Raw genomic sequence first — 24,872 nt, 5'->3', positions numbered from 1 at the left:
ACAATGCAGATGCCAAGGAACAGAGTGGGCTGGATGGAATAACACTCAATGAGGCTGCCCGGACCAAATGGGTCTACACCAAACCTGTCACGGCTGCGATCTCTGCTGAACTGAAGTCAATGCTGCATCTCACAACTTCAAACCCACATCATGAGTCTGGTCCAACCCGAGTGGCAAGGGATGCAGATATGGTCCAAAAAGTGATAGCAGCCATTGAGACCAATCCTTTCTCAGCAACAATGACAGCTCTGGTGAACATATCAACAGGGCAGCATGCAGATGCTGCAGTGCAGGAACATCTCACAGGTGTGAAGGAACTTGGTCTGAAAGCACTGTCCAGTTCCATATCTGGTTATCAGAAGAAAACAACCATTGTGAAACTGAAAACATTCCACACCCAAAATGCAAAGCCAAAAAAGTCGACAGGGAAGAGTGCAACAGGCAAGAGTGATGAAGTCACTGCCCTTCTTCACATAACACAGATCAATGCCAGTGGTGGAGACGTTGATGTCGTCAACTTTATTGGCAAACACGAGTGCAGTAAAGTACCCCCATCTTTATTCAATGAAGATGGAACCATGAGGGCTGCAGGTACAAAGGCTAGTCTCGTGAAAACACGGAAGGAGGAGACTCAAGTGACCAGTGCTGATATTCTGCCACAAGGAGACTGGAAGACGACAGTAGTGGTTGATGCAATGCATGCCATACGCCATTGGTCCTTCAAGAAAAATAAGACATTTGGAAACATTGCTGATCGCTACAAGGATCAGCTGCTGAAAGATGTGCCTGCTGGCACAGAGATCATACATTTCTGCTGCGACCGATACAGTGAACAAAGCCTCAAATCAGCAGAACAGCAACACAGGTATGGCCAATCCAGGCAAGCAAAGGTGTTTGAGGTCAGTGAGCAGTACAAAGCCCCTGACCCACAGGAATTCTTCTCTGTGTCAGCTAACAAAGCAGCCCTTCTGAGTTTCTTGTGTGAGACATGGAGCAAGAGTGAACAGCTAAATCCAGCACTGGGCTCAACTCGCCTTTACTTAGGTGGAGGCTTCAATGAAGAAACCAAGAGCATGCTGGTCACTGAGGGGTCAGCCACCGACATCACTGCCTTGGAGTCTACACAGCAGGAGGCTGATACCAGAGTAATGCTTCATGCTATTTATAGTGTCCAGAATGAAGGTGTTGATAGGGTGGTCATTCATGGCAATGACACAGATATAATCATCATTTGTATCTACTATGCTGCCAGCATTCTGGAAGATCTTCCTGAACTGTGGGTAAGAACTGCTGCAGAGACATATCTGCCCATACACCAAATGGCTAGGTCACTAGCACCTTCGAAATGTCGTGCACTTCCCTTCATCCACAGCCTGAGTGGAAGGGATATGACCAGCTACCCATTCTTCACTGGCAAAAAGACCTGGTTGAATCGTAGCTATACCACAGACATAACTGAGCTCGAACACTTTGGTGAGCAAGGTCAGAACCGCAACCAGATCACATCAGACCTCATCAACCAGGCACGCAAACTTGTCATTGCTGTGTACACTAACAGATCTGATGACTTTGAGGACTGCGATCTTGGAAAGCTTAGAGCCTATAAATTCCTGATCAACAGGTCAACCATGCTGAAACTACTCCCACCAACAGAACATACATTCCTTCTACATCTACAGCGTGCAGCTCTTGCAACTATTATAGATAAGACTGCACATGTGGCCAAGCCTCAGCTTCCCCCATTTGTGGATTATGGTTGGGCTCTGGAGGATGGGAAACTAGTTCCAGTCCTGTCAACTCAATCAGCCTGGCCACAGACAATTACAAAGGCTGTTGCATGTGGCTGCACCAAAGGCTGCAACAGGAACGGTTCCTGTGCCAGGAAGAACGTGGCCTGTTACATTGTATGTCGTTGCCAGGGATCAGCCACCAAGTGCAGCCGAGTGAAATACATTGCAGCATTTGACAGCAGTGACAGTAGTGACATCAGTGACTCAAACAGTGACAATTAACTGTATACCATCAGCTGTTCATATGGACACTTGTATTGCAGCATTATATTGAGTGGTAGACCTGTTCATAGGATGCAACATTGTGGCGTGTATCACTGACATGAATTTTACAAATATTTGCCTCAGCCATTTGGCTTGCATTCCAAACTGTGAAGCACATGCAGTAGTTCATTTCTCATGTAATCTGTTCTTGGTAACTAGTACCTTTCTGTACCATTATTGTTCTTACAACAACAGTAAACTACTGTGTATTGTTCTTGTAGATTTTCTGTGTCATGGTCGCCTTAAAATAATATATTAACATGTAATAAATATTAGGCCTAGTACATGGTATAAAACACATCATATCACTCTGAAACCATCATAAATAGATTCCCTGACCTTGAAAACCAGAGAAACAAAGTATTACACATGAAAATAAGATAACAATTGACGACAATATGGAGATTAAAAAATATGGCGACCATCTTGGACGCCATCTTGAATTGCACAGTTACAGTAGCCTGTTGGAAAGGTTGTCCACCTGGAAGTTGTTGCTGGGGGTCTAAGGAATCCAACCATATACAAGAACCTTTTATAGCAGACAGTGTCTGTTTTCACAAAAAATGGGGGGTTTGCCCCCTGGGTAATAAGGAAAAACTGAAGATCAGGTTATGTCTTTGTTGTTGACCGATATTAACCAATTTAATATGATTATGAATGATGCCAATATGAAGAGGTGTGAAAATTTCAGCTGTATCTTTGCCTTAAAGAGGTACAGGGGCAGGATACACAGCAATTCGTGACGTTTCCTTGTAACTGCTTGTGATGTTTTCAGTTTTCCTTTTGCCTCCAGTGTAGCTTGTTGGTGCTTGTTGGTGTTCTTCAGTCTTTATTTGTCAGGTAAATGAACGACTGCCTTGATGGACACCTTCAGCACCGGAAGCACTTCATTGAGGAACAGTCAAGCTGAGCTCCATCTCGCTGTTTTATCCTGATGATGTCCCTCAGCGTTTACCCGTGATGTGAATATCAGGAAATTCACGACTGCACCATCTCTTCACATACCTACACCTCATACCATTGAGCATCGCACAACTCATCACAAATCCCAAACACTTTAATTAAAAAGAATTTGGCAACAAGAATTCCTCACTCATCATTGTAGGCTTGGGTGCATCCATTTGCTTCCTTATTAATCACTCACAATCACAAGCCTATCCATTAATTTTAATTGAAGTATGCTTAATTATTACAACAGAATGCAAGAAGAAAACAGTAGATTTAATTATTCTGGATGTTTATGAGCCATAGCTTTTGACTTAATATTCTTTTGATGACAAATTGCTTCTTACAAATTAACAATAAACGAATAGGGGGCTGCCAGGTTAGGGGGCTGCCCGATTAAGTGTTGCTGCCTAGTTAAGTGTGGCTGCTCGGTTAAGGGGTTGCCCGATTAAATGTTGCTGCCTAGTTAAGTGTGGCTGCTCGGTTAAGGGGTTGCCCAGATAAGTGGCTGCCCAGTTAAGTGGTTACTCGGTTAAGTGGTTGCTCGGTTAAGGGGTTTCCTGGTTAAGTGACTGTTGGGTAAGGGGCAGCCCAGTTAAGAGGTTGCCTGGTTAAGTGTGGCTGCTCGGTTAAGGGGTTGCCTGGTTAAGTGTGGCTGCTCAGTTAAGGGGTTGACAGGTTAGGGGGCTGCCTGGTTAATTGGTTGCAAGATAAGGGGTTGACAAGTTAAGGGGCTGCCTGGTTAAGTGGTTGCCAGATTAAGGGGTTGACAGTTTCGGGGGCGTCCCTGGGAAGAGTGGTTGCCTGGATAGGGGGCTGCCCAGCTGCAATTTGTTTTCGTTCATGAAAATTATTGCAATACAAAGTCACATATTTTTGGGGTCAAACAAAGCAGCTTTATTTGAACAAAATCATTTTACAAGACATAAAACATGATAAAGTATTATATTACAGAGAGGTACAAAGTAGTATGCAACACAGTATTGTGTAAATAGAGGTTGTATACAAATGTGATGCGACCGCGTGTGGTGATTTGCATCCTTTAGTACAATGATGTGACATGGTACTGCACCAAATGGCATGACGGGGTGACTGAAAACCAATGGAAGATGTGCAGACCCAACAAGCTAATACCTAATCTCCAGCGCAGTCTCCGATCTGCTTCAGCAACCACTCGGAAAGCTGTGCGAGGGTCATCGCGCAATCCGGCTTCACGACTTGGTCTTGAAAATGCAGCAACAGTTGGTACAAATTGCCTGACATGAACAGGAAAAAACTTGTCGGCAAAGTCGATGTCGTTGAAGCACAATAAGAGAACAAGTGAAATCAATAACAAAAAAAGGAAATGAAAGGAAACAGCTCGGAGGGAACGAAAAGGTGACTACAACGGAGCTTGTCTGTGACCACGGGGCCTAGACGCAGTCCGTTCGAAGCGACGTACCGATCGAAAGTCGTCGCTCTCTCAAAGCACGGTGGATGTGGAAGATTTTCCTCATCATCCTACGATCTCCAAAGGTGAAATAAGCCACAGGACGTCGCGTAGCACCAGCTGCCATGAGCTGCAGGAGAGCTGGAGAATGATTGGAATGAAAAGAGAGAAAATGGGGTCATTTGATGCACAAACATCGAACGTCGAGTTCTGATATTACGGATTGATTTTCCAAAAGGAATATCGATTTTTCCTTATCTTACTATAATTCACCAAATGTCCGTCCGTCCGTTCAAAGGTACCGCAAAAACGGCTCAACCGATCGCAACGATATTTTGGGTGGGTATTCCTGGGACCCCTGGGAGTAAAATAAGCTATATTATTTTTCCAATTTTTCCAAGTTTTCCAATTTTTCCAAACACGATGGAATAATATTTACCGATATGAACAGTGATGTGGCTTTTGTTGAAATTCTACAAATACTGTTTACTAGCCGAAACCCGTGGAACATCCACGGAAGGGAGGATGTGGTGTATGGATAGAGTGTACCATTATGGATGGCATAGGGGATTTGCTTGTCCGAGTAAGAGTTAGGAAGAAAGATGAGAAGACATTCAACGGATGTTTATATGAATCGTTTAAAATAAAAAAGCTTTCAATTTCTGATATTTTGCCTTTTCATTTGGGCTTCCCAATTGAAGCCCCGCCCAAAGGGCAGGTAACGTTGCTAGTTGTGGTAATACAGAGTGGGGCGGATAAGTAAAAGACATGGTCATTTCTGGCAGAGAGCATGAAAACGAGTATTTAGGGGTTTGAAAATATTGAAAAAGCATGAAAATGAGTATTTAGGGGTTTGAAAATATTGTAAAAACATGAAAATGAGCATTTATGGGTTTGAAAATATGGAAAAAACATGAAAATGAGCATTTATGGGTTTGAAAATATGGAAAAAACATGAAAATGAGTATTTAGGGGTTTGAAAATATGGGAAAAACATTTTAATGAGTATTTAGGGGTTTGAAAATATTGTAAAAACATGAAAATGAGCATTTAGGGGTTTGAAAATATGGAAAAAACATGAAAACGAGTATTAAGGGGTTTGAAAATATGGGAAAAAAACATGAAAATGAGTATTTAGGGGTTTGAAAATATGGGAAAAACATTTTAATGAGTATTTAGGGGTTTGAAAATATGGAAAAAACATGAAAATGAGTATTTAGGGGTTTGAAAATATGGGAAAACTAGAACGGGCACTCGGTAGAGCGCATACCTTCGCCGCAGCTACTGTTCTGTACTTGGCATGGGAGTGTAGGGAACAGAACAACAAAAATACGATTTTGACCTTTTCGTGACCTTGACCTTGACCTTTGACCCGATTGCTCCCAAAATCTAATCAAATGTGTCCCGTATAATAACCAATCATCCCACCAAATTTCATGCAATTCGGTTGAATACTTTTTGAGTTATGCGAATAACATACACACACACACACAGACATACAAATAAATACACAGCGATCAAAACATAACCTTCCGCTTTTGCGAAGGTAAACATGAAAATGAGTATTTAGGGGTTTGAAAATATGGAAAAACATGAAAATGAGTATTTAGGGGTTTGATAATATTGAAAAAGCATGAAAATGAGTATTTAGGGGTTTGAAAATATGGAAAAACATGAAAATGAGTATTTAGGGGTTTGAAAATATGGAAAAACATGAAAATGAGTATTTAGGGGTTTGAAAATATTGAAAAAGCATGAAAATGAGTATTTAGGGGTTTGAAAATATGGAAAAAACATGAAAATTAGTATTTAGGGGTTTGAAAATATGGAAAAACATGAAAATGAGTATTTAGGGGTTTGATAATATTGAAAAAACATGAAAATTAGTATTTAGGGGTTTGAAAATATTGAAAAAACATGAAAATGAGTATGCCGATGACATCAGGTGCACCCCGGCATATGTCGATGACATCACATACTTCCTGAAATATGTGGATGGACGCATGCAACGCCTTCGGAGGTTGCAATGTCCTTTGCAAGTCACAACTTTAGGATACTTTGCTTGTTTCTCTCAAGTCTTACCGTAAATAGTTCTGCAAAGTGCATCTGCAGGGTATTTTGTAGATCGTTTCTGTAATTCATTAAAATAAAGGAATTTGAAGATTCCACATTATGATGTGAAAATAAAACTAGAACGGCACTCGGTAGAGAGCATACCTCCGCCAGGGTGAACAGTTTGCGCTTTGTATCCCACGGATCTAGATCCTGACCTGAATCAAAATCGAATCGGTTTGTTCTTGTCACCTAACCAACTCATTCACCTAGTTTTAGTCACAAGGCATCCACAAGTTTTTGAAAAATAATGCTATATATAATTTTTGGCCCTATCACTCAATGGTGAAGAATCACTTTAAAATTCTCGTATCCAGATCCTGATCCGAATCTTCTCCAAAATCTAATAATTTCTACCTTGTCACATACCCAACCTCTCCACAAAAATTTCGTCCGAATCCATCCACAACTTTTTGAGATATCGGGCGAAAACATAACCTCCATCCACCTTCGGTGGGGGAGGTAATTGATGTCCTACTCTACGACTGCTTTCACCATTGACCAACAATCTGCCTCATACTCGAGATCATACATTAGGAGTCGATCCTGCTCAAAATCTGACAACGCAGTGTGGAATTATCGTTTCCTTTAACCCACCCATACTCTTATCACCACTCAGCAATACTCCACATCCACTCATATAATTGAATAATCACAATTGTTGTTCACATAGTTATCACAACGTGAGCAAGAGGACTTCACCCGATTTAAAATCGAAAATCTGTGGATATTAAAGTTTATTGGAACTCTCCACCACCCCAACTCCAACACCCCCAACCTCAGCTCCACACCCCTCCTTCTGGGATGATAGCATTGCGTTGAACCTTTTGGGACAGTCTGAGTGCCGCCTCTGCAAGCCGGATTGATTAGAGTCGATGCACACAGGTTTCATTACTCGTGATGTTCCTGTACAAACAGTCATGTCCCTCGGTTCCATTAAACCGTACTTCCGCTCAGAACACGTTGTCAAATGCACATGCTCCGGAAACCTGTTCAGTTCTTTTTCAAATCCAATGTTCCAAGACTTCAAAGAAACCTTGGCCTTTTCGATGAATTTTCTTTTTTTTTAAAATGTGAAACTTACTCGACTTGCCTGAAACCTTGAAATCTGTTCAAACAAAGCACATAAAACACGAGAACATATTTGATGGGTGTGACAAGTGTAAAACCCAAATTCTCACCTTTGGTTTTGATAATAAAATATCTCAATACTGTCGAATCTCCCCCCCTCACCCCTCACCAATTCGCCACCCTCACCCCTTCCCTCCTAAACTCCCCCCTCACCCCTCCCCATCAAAACTCCCCCCTCACCCCTCCCCTTCAAAAATCCCCACTCACCCCTCCCTTTCAAAACTGCCCCCTCACCCATCCCCTTCAAAACTCCCCCCACCCTCCCCTTCTAATCTCCCCCCCTACGATATTTCTCCAATTCTCCCCTCTCCTCCCCAAAGCTGCCTCCTCCCCAATTCCTCTCCCTTCCATCACATACCTCCACCTCCTCCAACCTTCGACTTTGCTCTGCCCCCCTCAAACAACACCTCACTGTACCTCATCCCATCACCATCAAACCTTTTGTCCTCCTCATCCTTCCCTTTATCCTAACTCTTCTGCAATCTCTGACACACTATCAACAGCTCTCCATACCTCCCCCTCTCACTCCTCATCTTACCCTACCCCTCCTCCCCTGTCCCGTCCTGTACCCGATGCTCCCCCTCCATCTTCCTTCATGGTATAGACCTCAAACATCCGGGGCCTTCGCTCAAACCTGATTGATCTCTCCATACAGGTTGCTTCTGACAAACAAGACGTAATCTGCTTAACAGAAACTTTCCTCCTTCAAGATGTCTCTGATTCCTTAATATCTCTTCCTGGTTACTCCCTCCTCCGGTTTGGTAGACCTGAGCCTCCTCCTGGTGGTGGGGTTGCTATCTTTATAAAAAAAACTCTTCCTCATTCTCCTTGCACTGCCCTCTCTCACCCAACCCCCAGGAGTACCTCTGGCTACGGCTTCTTCTCCGCTCCCACCTTTTGTTCATATGTGTTCTGTACCGTCCTCCAAACAGTGATGACTCCATTTACATCTCCCTGTCTGACAACATGGACCATCTTCTAACTCTCTCTCTTCCTCATATGTGGCGACTTCAACTGTCATCATGCCAGCTGGCTGTGGGTTCCTCTCACACCAGCCATGGCACCTCAGCAAAGGACTTCTGCGACTCATTGGGACTGACACAATCTGTCAATTTCTCGACCAGGATCTCAGTCAATGGAGTATCTTCTCTTCTAGATTTGGTTATGACAAACTTGTATCCTCTTGATCTTGTATCCTCTGCCATTTCTGAGCTTTGTCACCTCCCCACTCTCCAGGTTTCTGCAGCGTGCACGCATTCCACCTTCCACCCCTTCTGGTGAAACTCCCAAAATCCAGACTCAATCTTCAACTCCACTCATTCTTTCCTCTTTTTCCCCCACCACCTGTAGAACCAACTTCCTCGGTCTCTTTAATCTCAATCTTCCCTCCAGGGCTTCAAGACAGCGGTTCACCACCATTTCACAGTCATTCGCCATTCACAACCATGATCTTTTCTATCCCCAGCCCACCTCTTTCCGGGTTTCCAGTTTTTCCTTCCACTTCTGTGATTGTGAGTTTGTGGCTGTATCCATCTTGTATCCCTGTGTCCTCTTGTTGCCCTCATTCTTCTGCACATCCCTTATCTCTCCAAGTCTCCCTCTATTTTGTCCCTAAATTCTGATTTTGGCATGCCCACCTGTTGGTGTGTGTAATATTGGAGACAAATATTAAATGTATTGAGCTCTCTCACACCGTTTCCTCCTGCTTGACAGTTTTTGTAGCATAGATAAACAAGAATCAGCAATCCTAAAAATCTGCACTACATCACCTTTAAGAAAGGGATCTCCTCCAAATGCTCCACAACCCCAGTTTCCAGTGGCAATGCCCGGAGCTCTTCCCATCTCCCAAGGCTCGACTGTGAAGCCACAGAGAGCCTGGAAGCAAAAACACAAGGTTAGCTGATCGAACGTAACAGGAAGGAAGTGTGCGTTTGTGTGTGCACACGGACGTGTATGTCAAATCATGTTCAAACATGGTCTTGAAATGTGGAGATGTTCTTGCCTCAAATTCTAATTTACTGAAAGGAAGCTCGAATAATTCTTTAATGAGAATGGTTTCACCCGGGTGAAGCAGCCTGTGCATAATATACCCGAATGAGCTTTGAGCATTCGTTTGAATGAGAACACCTCAACTGGAATCGATTAGTATTTCATGAAAAAAAGGTTTTATTGAAATCCTGAAAGTAGCTTAGTTTTGAACATACCGCAAAGAAAAGCTGCATAAAACAATAAATGTGGAGATGGACTGAGAAATTAAGGCCACAAAGTAAAAGCTGAACAATCATGCCAAGACTATCACAAAAATGGGAAGCCCGCCAAGTTTCAGGTACAACAAAACAATAAGCAATGTACAAACAAGGTCGCTGTGGTAATTTAATGTATTTATCAGATAATGAACAGTATAACCTTTAAAGAAATAACTTTGTGAAAAGAGCACTCCATGGTAAACTCTAAACCACCACCTCACCCACACTCTCCCTTTCTGTCCGATGGGTATTTATCACCTGACTCCCATTGCCCATGCAATGCCAGATGACGACTCCTCGGTGGTCAAATCGTGAAACCTGACCCCTAATCCTAAGTGACTGATATAGATGGTGGTGCTTTTTTAGCCTCAACTTATATTCATGAAGCTCCATCAAGATGCGGATGAAGACCTACAAGGCCTTCATCTGCTTTTTGATGGAGTACTGCTCTCTCCTCTGGGTTGGTGCCACTGCCACACACCTTGCCCAGTTGATGCCCTGGAGACCAAGGCCTTCAAGACCATTGGAATCTCCCTCAATGAAGCTGAGTCTATGGGCCTATTACTTTGTCATCACAGATAGGTCGGTGGTCTCTGTCTATGACCACCTCCTTTCTGGTTTTGCAAACTCTTCCCTTTCCATACTGTCTCCCTTCCTCCCCCAAGGTTTCTGCAGGGCTCACACGGTCCACCATCAGCCACCTACTGGTGAAACTCCCAAAATCCAGGATCACTGCTCACCTCCATTCATTTGTTCCTCTTTTTCCCACCAGTGAAACCAATTTCCACATTCTCTTCGATATCATTCTTCCCTCCAGGTCTTCAGGGCAGCTGTTCACCACCATGTCAGATCATCCCCCATCCAAAACCATGATCTTTGCTACCCCTGTTAACACCCCCACTCCCTCAGCCCACCTCTTTCCAAATTGCCAGTTTTTCTTTCCTGAGAGTTTGCTTCTGTATCCATCTTGTCCACCCCATGTATCCTCCCCTACCTCTCATTCCTCTCCACGCCAATTATCTGTCCAAGTCTCCCTCTATTTTATCCTAGCACAACCAAAAAATGGAAACTGCCCCAGAAGTATGTTAACAGTGAAAGAATAGCGATTGTAATTTAGTTACTTAATGATATTTTATGCACACTAGCCTCTCCCCACCTCTGCCATCCAGAAATCTGGGCATAAGAGTGGGGGGTCTCTCTCTTCCCATGTGGAGCCTAAGCGTCTGCAAGAACCATCCGACTCCCCACCCCTTCGCAGCATGTCCCCTTTTGGGAACAGATACCTCTGTTTTTCCTCTCCAGGTAATGGGACAAAGCCCATGGATGTTCATCATACACTACTACATGGCCAAAAGTATGAGGACACTCCTAATTAGTGGATTCGGCTGTTTCAGCCGCACCCATTGCTGACAGGTATATATAATCAAGCACACAGCCATGCAATCTCCATAGACAAACATTGGCAGTAGAATGGGCTGTACTGAAGAGCTCAGTGACTTTCAACGTGGCACCGCCATAGGATGCCACCTTTCCAACAAGTCAGTTCGTAAAATTTCTGCCCTGCTAGAGCTGCCCCGGTCAACTGTAAGTGCTGTTATTGTGGAGTGGAAACGTCTTGGAGCAACAACAGCTCAGCCGTGAAGTGGTAGGCCACACAAGCTCACAGAACGGGACCGCCAAGTACTGAAGCGCGTAGCGCATAAACATCGTCTGTCCTCGGTTGCAACACTCACTACCGAGTTCCAAACTGCCGCTGGAAGCAACGTCAGCACAACAACTGTTCATCGGGAGCTTCATGAAATGGGTTTCCATGGCCGTGCAGCTGCACACAAGCCTAAGATCACCATGTGCAATGCCAAGCGTCGGCTGGAGTGGTGTAAAGCTCGCCGCTATTGAACTCTGGAGCAGTGGAAACGCGTTGTCTGGAGTGATGAATCACGCTTCAGCACCTGGCAGTCTGACGGACGAATCTGGGTTTGGCGGATGCCAGGAGAATGCTACCGGCCTGAATGCATAGTGCCAACTGTAAAGTGTGGTGGAGGAGGAATAATGGTCTGGGGCTGTTTTTCATGGTTTGGGCTCGGCCCCTTAGTTCCAGTGAAGGGAAATCTTAGCGCTACAGCATACAATGACATTCTAGACAATTGTGTGCTTCCAACTTTGTGGCAACAGTTTGAGGAAGGCCCTTTCCTGTTTCAGCATGACAATTCCCCCCTGCAAAAAGCGAAGCCCATACAGAAATGGTTTGCCAAGATCGATGTGGAATAACTTGACTGGCCTGCACAGAGCCCTGACCTCAACCCCATTGAAAGAATTTGGGATGAATTGGAACGCTGACTGCGAGCCAGGCCTAATCAACCAACATCAGTGCCAGACCTCACTAATGCTCTTGTGGCTGAATGGAAGCAAACCCCCACAGCAATGTTCCAACATCTAGTGGAAAGCCTTCCCAGAAGAGTGGAGGCTGTTAGAGCAGCAAAGGGGGGAATAACTCCATATTAATGCCCATGATTTTGGAATGGGATGTTCGACGAGCACATACGGGTGTGATGTTCGGGTGTCCACATACTTCTGGCCATGTAGTGTGTGTGTGTATATATATATATATATATATATATATACATACATACATGCACATACACTCTATGTATGTATTTCTCTTTCTCTCTTCTCTCTCTTCTCTTCTCTCCTCTCCTCTCCTCTCCTCTCCTCTCTCTCTCTCAACTCCTTGCCAGATGTACCCAATTGTTGCCTTGTGCTGTGGGAGTAGTAGTACAAGTCCTATACATGAAACAGGTTGCCTAGGTTTAAGGAAGAGGGAAACCACCAGAACTTGTAATCCCCCCCCCCCCCCCCACCCCCAATCGGGGTCGTTGAAGTAGCACCTCACCACCCAAGAGGTGGACTCTCGTTCCTGGAAGAAGCTGATATCCAAGGGACCCGCTTTTGTGGCTTACCAAAGGGAAAAGGCTGACCATCTTCCGAAGAGTGTCAATATATTTGTCAGTGGTGTCTCCCATGTCAATGGTGGTGTAAATGAGGGATCTACTGCCAAGTTCCGAGGCACAAATTCACCGTAAGTAACTTTATTAATACACATATGTATTGAATGACACAAACAGAATATTAACTGAATATTAATGTTGTGTGGCCTTTAAGATGAATGATGTACAGTATGTCTCTGGCTTAATGTCAGTGTATTGTAAACACAGTGAAAAAAAAAAAAAAAAGAGAAGGATTGAAATATGTCTTTATTTAAACCATTATCGTTTGCATGAGTCATACAAATACAAACCATCTTACTAGGCACAAACCAACTCGGGATGGACCTCTCACTAAAACATGCCACGTGTTACCAATCAGGTTATTTTTCACAAAACATGTGTACTTGCATAAATTATATAGTAACAAGCGTTACGCCTAGATCCCCCGTCGGTGAAGTGATGTGAGTTGACAAAGTGGAAGACGGAAGGCGGCCATCTTGGATTTTGACGTGGCGACCCAATTTTCAATAGTGTTCTTCCTTATGCCTAGATACACCCACACACCAGATTAGAAGTTGGTACTTCGCTTATTTTTCAAGATATTCCGCTCACAAGGTTCAGACATACATGGCGTCAGACATACATGGCGGTGGCCATCTTGGATTTTGACGTGGGTTGCATCCGCACACCAAATTAGAATTCGGTCCTTCGCTTACGCATGCATGCACGTACGCACGCACGGACGGAGGGGAAAACCATAGTCCACCTTTCGCTCTGCGGTGCGACGGGGGACAATAATTATTATTGTGCATGTGCAAACGCCTTATTCTGTGTAAAATAAATAACACTCAAAGTCGACAAAAAAAAAAAAAAATTGGCTGCAATTCAGATAAATAATGAGGTGTATTAATAAGTGGGGAATCCAATAACCCTGCATCCCAGAATATTGTTACGTTTGTGGGGGGTAGGCATACCTTAATCCAGGTAGTTTGTATAGATTAGTGTGCTCCGACTCTCGTGAAGAAGAAGAAACCTCGATGTATCATAAGTAGGGAATTTGTGTAGACCGGATGTCGGGTAAGCTTGTATCTTCGTCCCAATCAGAGGAGTGGGGCTTGTTAATTAGCAAGGAATTATGGGTCGTTGATTCCCTGTTTGTAATTGCCTCTGTAATTTATTCCTCTGTTCCTTATGACACCGCACTAGACACCTAGCCAGAAATCGCCCATTAAACACAATAATTAAAAAACCAACCGCAAATCAGGCATCAAACAATACCGCTGGCGCCGCAGCACTACATCACCACAGGCACAGGCAGGCCAAGAGCTACGCCCCGAAGAGCAGTGATTGGTCCGGGGTTTGATTGGCACAAGCATTGGTAATATGGAACTCGCTGATAAGGTTGGACACGGGGACGTGTTAAGATGACGTCAGAGCCTGGACGATAAAAGAACGCTCTGGCCGATATTTTCTCTCTTTCCCCTTCTCGTTGTGGATCTCATCATGAACGTCATGTGCCGACACCTTCTGGGGCCTTCTGATTCTGGATCCGATAGCGAACGGTCACACTTTGATCTCTTTCAGCATCGACGTCTTCTCGCCCATTCTGATTTTGGACACCATCGCGAACGGCCGTGTTAGGACATCTTGCTAGTGGTCGTGAGGAGGAAGAGCCACGGGCCAAGAGCTGCGGTTTCCCGCGCGAGGACGGCAAAATAAGCGCGGCTGGAAGAGCGAACTGTGCACGGAGGCCTGTTTTTTTTTTCCCCACCCACGCACTGAGCGCCAATGAACCTACCAAGGCCTCAGACTATTCCTGACGAGATACACGAGCCGATTTGAGATAAGTGCCATACAATAACACATTTATTTTCAGTTATTTTATCCTTTGTTTGTATTCGAGTCTGTATGTGGGTTTTCTTTGTTGCCGGCATTTCTTGCATTAAACCTGTTTATTTTTGTACATTTTAAACCTGTGTTGTTTGAGTTAATTTATCCAGGTGTGAAGACTGCAGGTGGGCTCCGGGAAGGTAAGCGCTTACGGCTTCTCACCCACTCCCTCCCCGCGCGTATAACGAATACCATCTATAGAATTGAACGCCTCGGAGTGTTAAGCTCGTTTGGTCATCTGTGACACCCTGCGGTGTTCACTACAGGGTAGTCACACGACAATATGTTAGATGGAAGAACATTTAACCCCGAACTGAGGGCGAGTGAGGACGCTATCAAATCATCAAAGGCTATTGCGAGACATTTGAAGTCTAAAAGCAATAGTAACAGCATACCGTCCTTCGGCAACGAACATATGTCTGAGTACCACCGAAGCAGTGGTGCTAAGATTTGTTTGGAAGAGTCAGGATCAGGCAATCAGGAATGGGTCTTGATGTTTTAGCAATATATATGTACACAAACTGCATCACAAACATCCTGCTTATACGGATAGAAAAAGGCTCTAGAGCAACTGGACACAAACACCAAATCGTAAAACGGAAAGGAAAATACATTAAAAGCGATGGGATTGCCAATAGAGAAGAAAACGTGTGTGACCTTATTGAGTTCCCTGCGTAGACTTGATCCTGTGACCTGCGACTTCAATTTGCTAAAGCAGGTAGCGTCCATGGCAACCACTTGCGTTAGACGGCGGCCCCAAGAATCTCTGTAAGTGAAGCACAAGGGAAGGAACGCGAGATCGCCTCGGGTCAGGAGGATGAAGTACCGCTGGATAAAAGGAGGCACACGATAGTGATGTGGGTTAGAGATCTAAATCAACGTTGAACGGTTGCTGTGCAGTTGAACTTCATGAAAACATCAGAAGGGAAACCACCATAAAAGAAGAACCAAGGCCACCACACAGCTATGAACAAAGATGTAACACACAAAAAGAGCAAAGTTAAACACAGGAAGATATGAAACGGAGCAAGAAGCCAACAAAAAGCAAGTAAGTGACGAGTCTCTCATTACAATTAGAAAATGAACTTTGACTCGGCGCTCGTGCGCAACAGGGAAAGAAAGCGATTGGGATGTCCGTCCAATTCCCACTTCTCTCTTTCCATTGGCGAGTGCTTCAACATTCCTGTATTGTCTTTAGATCCCCTCACCCCAAAGGCCTTTAGGTTACCCACTCAGTCTGCACAAATCCCACAAAGTTTCAAATGATCATGGCAACAATAATCCTTCGTAGGAAAAACAAGATCCAACCAGAACGGCACTCTGTGGAGCGATACCTCCGCCAGGCTGAACAGTTTATGCTTTGTATCCCACTGATAGGCCGGATCTGGATTCGAACCTGCAGCAAAATCTAATCGGCTTGTTCTCATAACCTAACCAACTCTTGTACCCCAAGTTTCGTCAACTTGTCAACTCATCCCCCAAGTTTCGTCCAAATCCGTCCACAACTTTAAAAAATATCATGTTACGTATATCGCTTTTCGCCCGATTTCTTAATGGTGAAGAATCACTTAAAGATTTAAATAATACTCCCATCCGAATCCATATTCAAATCTTCACCAAAATCAAATCGATTTGTCCTTGTCACACACCCAACTGGTCCACCAAGTTTCGTCCAAATCCGTCCATAACTTTTAGAGATATCCTGCTATGTATCGTTTTTGACCCGATCTCCCAATGGTGAAGAATCACTTAAAAAATTCTAGTAGCCGGATCCGAATCCGGATCTTCACCAACATTTAATCATTTCGTCCTTGTCCCATACGCTACCTCTCTGCCAAATTTCGTCCGAATCCGTCCACAACTTTTTGAGATATTTTGTTCACAGACATAACAAACAAACAAACAGACAGAGGTGAAAACATAACCTCCACCCACCTTTGGTGGTGGAGGTAACAAGGTTTCCTTGCAACAGGCCATTTCTTGCGCACGTTCTCTAGTTTACAACATTATGAGGTCCTCTTTGCAACATGCATTGCATTGCAATATGAGGTCCTCATGCATTGCAACAGGAATGACGCTCAACCACCCTCTGGTGCAGGTCACCGTGATTGTGTGATCAGAGTTAATAGATTTCCAAACGATTACCAAATTTCAATGTTAACAAGGCGTTTTTGCAGTCAAATTGAATATTCTTTTTTGGGGGGGGGGGGGGGGGGGGGAGGAAACAAATGCCGCTCATCTGTGACTCGACTAATCCAGAGCAGCTTTATATTATATGCATGCCTCCTGTTTCAGTGTGAGTGTGTGTACGTGTTTCTTTCCTATCTCCTCTCATTGTGACGTAATATCATGAGATAACCACATGTTCCACCTGTGCAGTCACTTCCATGTCCATATCTTATTAATAAACTTTCTGTTCCTCTCTTTTGGGAATCCCTCTTCTTTAACTGATCATCGCTGCCTCGCTGCAGCCCTTTTTAAGTGGGACAATCAGTGGCACCTAGTGCATGTACTTTACCTACGATGAGGTGTCCCTGTGATTTGCACTTCATCAGCTTACGTATAAAATTCCAAAAACAAAGCATCTCCAGATTCATTATATTTGCTGATCCTCCCATACCTTATAGGAATTCAAACAACCCGTCCATGTTTGATGAGTACCCCAATTTACATTTATGATGCTTTGGCATTGAATTTGCGATGAGGATAAGACCAAATCTTCCTCAATCTTCCCTGCTGCTCGGATTCGGCAGGGCAGTGCGGTCACGGTCAGAGTGCCGATCAATCCCCATGGACCGGCCCTTTCCCTCTTGGCTCTGTCTCTTTCTCTCTCCCTCTAACTATGTCGTAGCCCTGACTTTGGGAAGGCGGAGGTACACAATTCTGGATGTGGGGGATCTCTAGGTCGCTCCTGCGAGATCGATCGGTTGTCTCCGTGACACGGGCTTGTTCGAGAGAACCGTCTGAGGCTATACAACAACAACAACAACACCACAGACACACACACACACACACACACACACACACACACACACACACACACACACACACACACACACACACACACACACACACACACACACACACACGGAAGCATACAAATACCATGGGGAAAGAGAACCTTCCATACATTGATTTGATTGACAAATGCTGCATCAACAATGAAACATGAGCGGAAGACTTTCACAAGACGAGGAAGTACTGTCACGGATGCCATTGTGCATGCAGAGCCAGCCATGTGTTCCTATGATTCGTACAGAGCCATAGAGCCCCATGATCCGTGCAGAGCCGTGTAGCCCCATGATTTTTACAGAGCCGTGTAGCCCCATGATTCGTACAGAGCCGCGTATTCCCATGATCCGTGCAGAGCCGTGTATTCCCATGATTCGTACAGAGCCGTGTATTCCCATGATCCGTGCAGAGCCGTGTATTCCCATGATTCGTACAGAGCCGTGTAGCCCCATGATTAGTACAGAGCTGTGTAGCCCCATCATCCGTACAGAGCCGTGTATCCCCATGATCCGTGCGGAGCCGTGTATCGCCATGATTCGTACAGAGCCGTGTAGCCCCATGATTCGTACAGAGCCGTGTAGCCCCATGATTCGTACAGAGCCGTGTAGCCCCATGATTCGTACAGAGCCGTGTAGCCCCATGATTCCTACAGAGCCGTGTATCCCTATGATTCGTACAGAGCCGTGTATCCCCATGATCCGTACAGAGCCGTATAGCGCTATGATCCATACAGACCCATGTAGTCCTATGATCAAGACAGAACCATGTACCCCATGATCCGTACAGAGCCGTATAGCGCCATGATCCATACAGACCCATGTAGTCCTATGATCCATACAGAACCACGTACCCCATGATCCGTACAGAGCCGTATAGCACTATGATCCGTACAGACCCATGTAGCCCCATGATCTGTACAGAACCACGTACCCCATGATCCGTACAGACCCATGATCTGTACAGAACCACGTACCCCATGACCCGTACAGAGCTGTATAGCGCCATGATCCGTACAGAGCCACATACCCCATGATCCGTACAGAGCCACGTACCCCATGATCCGTACAGAGCCGCAAGTCCAATGACATGTACAGAGTTGCATACCAGATGATCCGTACAGAACCACATACCCCGTGTGTGTAGTGTTTGTATGTTACCGTGGCGTGCTGTCCATCCAATCTCCGTCCCAGCAGAAGGTTTCTCCATATCCACTATATTTGCTAAACCTCTCCACTCCTATTGGAAAAATGGTTTTAAAGGCAAGAAAATGTAAGGGAAACAAGCATCGACCACAAACACAAATCGTGCTTCAACCAATAACAACCAAAGCATATTCTCTAAATCAATGGCAATCTAAAGACATTTCAATTAGATCAAAAAGTGCGCATTTGAACACACATTTAGCTGGGACGGGAAAAAAGGTCACAAGTAAGAACAAGAGCAATCAGTGATTGCAAACCCTCGCCAGGGTGTATTTTCAGTGGTTTTTAAGGCTTTTGTGTTAAATCAAATATGGCGGCCGAACCACGTGACCGATGACGTCATCATTTTTTTTTTCTCCACCAATTTATTCCGAGATTATGCTCAAGATTTATCATCTCGATTGGATGAAGTTTTGTACTTGTCGAATTATGGCGTCATAATGGAGGCACCTATGACATCATCATTAACATATTTTATTCCCATGGAGAGTTCTTTACAATGAGGCACGTCTCATTTTTTTCTATTCAGTGCTTTCGGAGATATAGAGGTGCAAAGTTTAGATTTTTCCAAGATGGCGGCCAAACCACATGACCTATGACGTCATAATTATCATTAAAAAATTATACGGGTGGAGTTGCACTTATGATGAAAATTTCCTGTCAATCGGACCAACGGTTGCAGAGAAAATCATATTTATTCTGTGTGGACAAATAGGCAGACAGACAGACAGACAAACAGACAAACAAACGGACTCAAATGCAATACCCTCTCCTCTGGCAAGGGTAAAAAAGGGGAAAAAAGATTCAAGTTGAGCGAGCTTTGGGTTAAGACTCCAAAAAAATGGGATATCCGTGAACAAAGATGGTGATAATGAGAGAGAAAAAGATCACCACAGGCCAGTAAGTACTGAAGAGCACCACCCATGAGAGCAACACTCAAAGGGCAAGGGAGATGCGGTTCAGAGGAGGTGGTGGATAAAGAAGGTGGAGAGGGGGGAGGGAGAGATCTTTATAGTGCATTACGATGGACCACTACCCAAAAAGGACAGTGTGCATTCAATGTCCATATGGATTTTCACAAGTTTAGTTGAGCATCAGTCATAAAGGAGAGACACAGAGAGGAAGAAGGAGACAGAGAATGAGAAACCATAGTAACATTGACTGTGATTGGCCCAGAGGGGCTCTGCCTTTCATCACATGAATTGACTTTAATCTCTTACCCCCCACACTCTCTATCGCCATCATCAACGCTTTTTACTCAACATTTCCCTCACTCTCCATTATCAAATCATTCAGTATCTATATTCCTCTTAACATCATCATCTCTTTCTCTTTTGCCTTAATCGTAAAAATCACCCTTTTATCTTACATTTCTAATTCTCTTTTCCGCTCTCCTCTCACTCAATATATCCTCATCATCTTCTGTCAAATTCATCATCTCCTCCACACCCTCGCTGTTTTGACTTTTAAAGTAAATACTGCAGATGTAATGTGACACAGGAGGAAAGGGGAGGGGGAAGGTGGGGTGCGAGTAAAGGAGGTGGGAGAGTAAAAAAACATGGAAATATCTCCAGTCCAGCACCAGATGCGCTGAAAAGGATGACCGACACTGGTTATGTTGAACTGCAGACTCAGATGCTCATTTAAGGCAATGTTAATCAGCAGATATCATATATATATGTATATATATATATATTATATATATATATATATATATATATATATATATAGTATATATATATATATATATATATATATATATGTATATATATATACATATATATATATATATATATATGTATATATATATATACATATATATATATATATTATATATATATATATATATATATATATATATATAAATAAATAAATATATACATAAATATATATATAAATATATAAATATATATATAAATATATAAATATATATATATATATATATATATATATATATATATATATATATATATATATTATATATATATATATATATATATATATATATATATACATACACAGGGTGAATCAAAAGTAGCACCCGCGCCCGATTTCTGTTTTTTCGGCTGTCAGATTCTTTCTGGGATGTCATGTTAATAATTGTCTTGCAGATTATTAATTTTCTTCGTTTATTATTATTATTATTTTTTTTGCAGCTTATTTGGAAAGTTACTGAATTTACACCAAATTGAACCATGAATTACCTTTCAATGAATCAACGCATTGCGGCCGTGAAACATTACTACAAATGTAATGAACAACCAACGATGGCGGCACGCCGTTTGGCACAGGAATTCGATATTAACCCACCCCAGGGAAGAAACATACGATTGATTGTCGAGAAATTTGAAGCAACAGGGTCGGTAGCCACTGCAAAGAAGTCCGGTCATCCGAAAACGGCAACGAATGTAGCTAAGGCTGAAGAAGCTATCAGGAGACTGGAACAAAGTCCGCAAAAGTCAACTCGCCGTTTATCTGCAGAGTTGGAAGTGAGCCAATCAAGTGTTATCCGTATACTTCACCAGAAAAACTGGAAACCTTACATTCCACGCTTACTGCATGCCCTTCATGATGGAGATGACGACCGCCGTCTTCAATTTTGCGAAGAGTTCTTACTAAACTTGACGAAGAGGACACAATGCTAGACAACATCTGGTGGTCAGATGAGGCATGTTTTAAGGTTAAAGGCACAATTAACAGACACAATTGTGTCTACTGGGCTGCGGAGAACTCAAGAGTGACAGTTGAGAAGGAGGTAAATTTACCTGGCGTGACAGTTTGGGCAGCCATATCTCCATTAGGGATAATTGGACCCTTTTTCTTTGAGGATCTGTCACTGCAGAAATTTACCTGGATATGCTGCAAACCTTCTTTTGGCCCAGGGTACAAGATCAGGACTGTTATTTCCAGCAAGATGGAGCTCCACCTCATTATGGACGTCATGTTCGTCAGTGGCTTGATGAAAACTTTCCCGGAAAGTGGATCGGCTGCCGCGGTCCGATCGAGTGGCCGGGCACGCTCCCCAGACCTTACACCTCCAGATCTCTTTCTTTGGGGGCTCATGAAAGACCTTGTTTATTGTGAAAAGCCTCATACCATTCAGGAATTGAAGGCTCAAATCACTGCAAAGTTTGAAGAAATTGATATCGAACTCTGCAAGCGTGTGTGCCACTCTGCGCCTGCTCGGCTGCAATTGTGCATCGATCACGAGGGAGGGCACTTTGAAAACTGCAAGTAAAACAGCTTGGTACACTTCCGTAATAATTTCCCCCTGAATAAATGGTTAGATAAACATGTCATTCATTTATTTATACCTTCTTGTACACTGTAATACAAATGTCAAACAAACAATCAACTGACAGAAATATATATATATATATATATATAAACAGAAATTGGGCACTACTTTTGACTCACCCTGTATGTATATATATATATATATATATATATATAATATATATATATATATATATATATTATAATATATATATATATGAATATATATATATATATATATATATATATATATATATATATGAAATATATATATATATATATATATATATATATATATATATATATATATATATATATATAATATATATACTGTATATATATACATATATATATATACTAGCAGAAGTACCCGGCGTTGCCGGGCGGGGGAGGAGGGGTGGGGTAGGGGAGGGGTGGGAAGGGGAGGGGAGGGGTAAGGGATGGGTGGGGAGGGGAGGGGAAGGAAGGGGAGAGGTGGGAGGGGAGGGAGGGAGGGGAGAGGTGGGGAGGGGAGGGAGGGGAGGGGAGGGGAGGGAAGGGAAGGGGACGGGAGGGGAGGGGGGGGGGAAGGGGACGGGAGGGGGAGGGGGGGAAGGGGAGGGGAGGAGGGGGAAGGGGAGGGGGAGGAGGGAAGGAGGGTGGAAGGGGAGGGGAGGGGAGGGGGGGGAAGGGGATGGAGGGAAAGGGGAAGGGGAGGGGAGGGGAGGGAAGGGAGGGGGGGAGAGATGGGAGGGGAGGGGGGAAGTGGAGGGAGGGGGGGAAGGGGACGGGAGGGGAGGGGAGGGGGGAATGGGAGGAAGGGGGGGGGGGGGAGGGGACGGGAGGGGAGGGCAGGAAGGAGAGGAGGGGGGGGGGGAGGGCGGGACGGGGGAGGGAGGGACGTGAGCGAGTCTGGCGTCGAGGATGGAACATCACGTGATCGCTCTGAGCGAATCAGCGAGCTGCTCTGGCACAGGCTGAGATTCAGTGTATAATGTTCCTCGCTGAAATGTGCAAAGTTAAATATGATTACGAAATATGGATCTCGTCATCGGAGGTCATTTTTAGGTCGGCGCTGTCCTTCCCGGGCCCAATGGCCATGTCTATGTCAAAAATCAAGCACGTGAGCGCGTCTGGCGGCGAGGATGGAACATCACGTGATCGCTCTGAGCGAATTAGCGAGCTGCTCTGGCACAGGCTGAGATTCAGTGTATAATGTTCCTCGCTGAAATGCGCTACGTTAAGATCTCGTTCATCGAGTCATTTGTTAGGTGGGCCATTTCCTTCCCAGGCCCAATGGCCATGTCTATGCCAAAAATCAAGTATGTGAGCCTCTCTGTTTAGGAGTCTATAGGTAACACACACACAAACTGTGTTATATATATATATATATATATACTATATATATATATATATATACTATATATATATATATACTAGCAGAAGTACCCGGCATTGCCGGGCGGGGGAGGGGAGGGGAACGGGGGGGAGGGGAGAAGAGGGGGGGGGGGGGGAGAAGAGGGGGAGGGGAGAAGAGGGGGGATGGGGAGGGTGTGGGTGAGGGATGGGAGGCATGGGAGGGGGGAGGGGGGAGGGGGGGAGGGTGAGGGATGGGAGGGTGAGGGGGTGGGAGGGGTGAGGGGGAGGGGCAGGGGAGAGGGGAGGGGAAGGGGGAGGGGGAGTGGAAAAGGGAGGGGGGGAGTGGAAAAGGGAGGGGGAGAGGGGAGGGGGGAGGGTGAGGGATGGGAGGGTGAGGGATGGGAGGGTGAGGGAGGGGGAGGGCGAGGAGGGAGGGGGGAGGGGGGGAGGGGGGGAGGGGAGGGGCGAGGGGAAGGGAAGGGGGAAAGGGGAGGGGGGAGGGGAAAAGGGAGGGGGAGGGGAAAAGGGGAGGGGGAGGGGAAGGGGAAAGGGGAGGGGGAGGGGAAAATGGAGGGGGAGGGGGAAAGGGAGGGGGAGGGGGGAGGGGGAGGGGAGGGGAGGGGGGAGGGGAGAAGGGGAAGGGGTAGGGTGGAGGGGGGAGGGAGGGGGAGGACGGAGGGGGAAGGGAGGGGAGGAGGATGGGGGAGGGGAAGGGGGAGGGGAGGGGAAGGGGGAGGGAAGGGGGAGGAAGGGGAGGGTCAGTCAACAATGACGTTGCAGTTCTCATGGTCGTGAGAGCAGCACAACAATCGCGACATCGTCCTGCATCTTCGCAAGAGCACGAAGCGGCTTTTGGAGACTCACCGATCCTGTGACCCACGCCCTCCAGTACCGGCGTTGCCGGGCGGGGAAGGGAGACCCGTACATTCCCAACCCGCACATTCGCCCTCTCGACTCAAGCTCGTATTCGATTCGTATTCGAAATCGAAAGGGGAAAGGGGAAATCCTTTGTATTCGAATTCGTAAACACGAAATATGAATTAAAATGTAATTCATATCGCACAAAATCGACACAAAAACACGATCGCATAAAGGTGAAAAAACGCAATCGCTTTTCGCCCTGAATTACGTGCAAACGTGTGACGGGATGGAACATCACATGATCGCTCTGAGCGAATCAGCGCGAGCTGTTCAAGCACTGGCTGAGATTAGCGGTACTTCGCTGAAATGCGCTGAGGTAAATATGAATAAAA

General features: G+C 44.8%; 1 protein-coding gene across 4 annotated transcripts in view; it reads right to left on the bottom strand.

The window, feature by feature from the left end:
• Positions 1-3,870: 3,870 nt before the first annotated feature.
• The window catches only part of PARG (poly(ADP-ribose) glycohydrolase), a 164,055-nt gene continuing 143,053 nt past the window's right edge, over positions 3,871-24,872 (bottom strand). For all 4 annotated transcript variants that reach the window (XM_078771997.1, XM_078772000.1, XM_078771998.1 and 1 more), the window contains 5 exons: positions 18,961-19,039; positions 15,449-15,557; positions 9,441-9,546; positions 4,441-4,569; positions 3,871-4,255 (listed from right to left, as the gene is read on the bottom strand). In XM_078771997.1, the coding sequence (XP_078628123.1) occupies positions 4,134-4,255; positions 4,441-4,569; positions 9,441-9,546; positions 15,449-15,557; positions 18,961-19,039 (545 nt within the window). In that variant the 3' untranslated portion in view covers positions 3,871-4,133. The remainder of the gene's footprint in view (positions 4,256-4,440; positions 4,570-9,440; positions 9,547-15,448; positions 15,558-18,960; positions 19,040-24,872) is intronic.

This window comes from Myxine glutinosa, chromosome 2, assembly GCF_964187855.1.
Source record: "Myxine glutinosa chromosome 2, kmMyxGlut1.1, whole genome shotgun sequence".
In the NCBI taxonomy this organism is placed as follows: domain Eukaryota; kingdom Metazoa; phylum Chordata; class Myxini; order Myxiniformes; family Myxinidae; genus Myxine; species Myxine glutinosa.
Note: the sequence above shows the minus strand (reverse complement) of the source record. Positions and strands in the feature narration are given on the sequence as shown.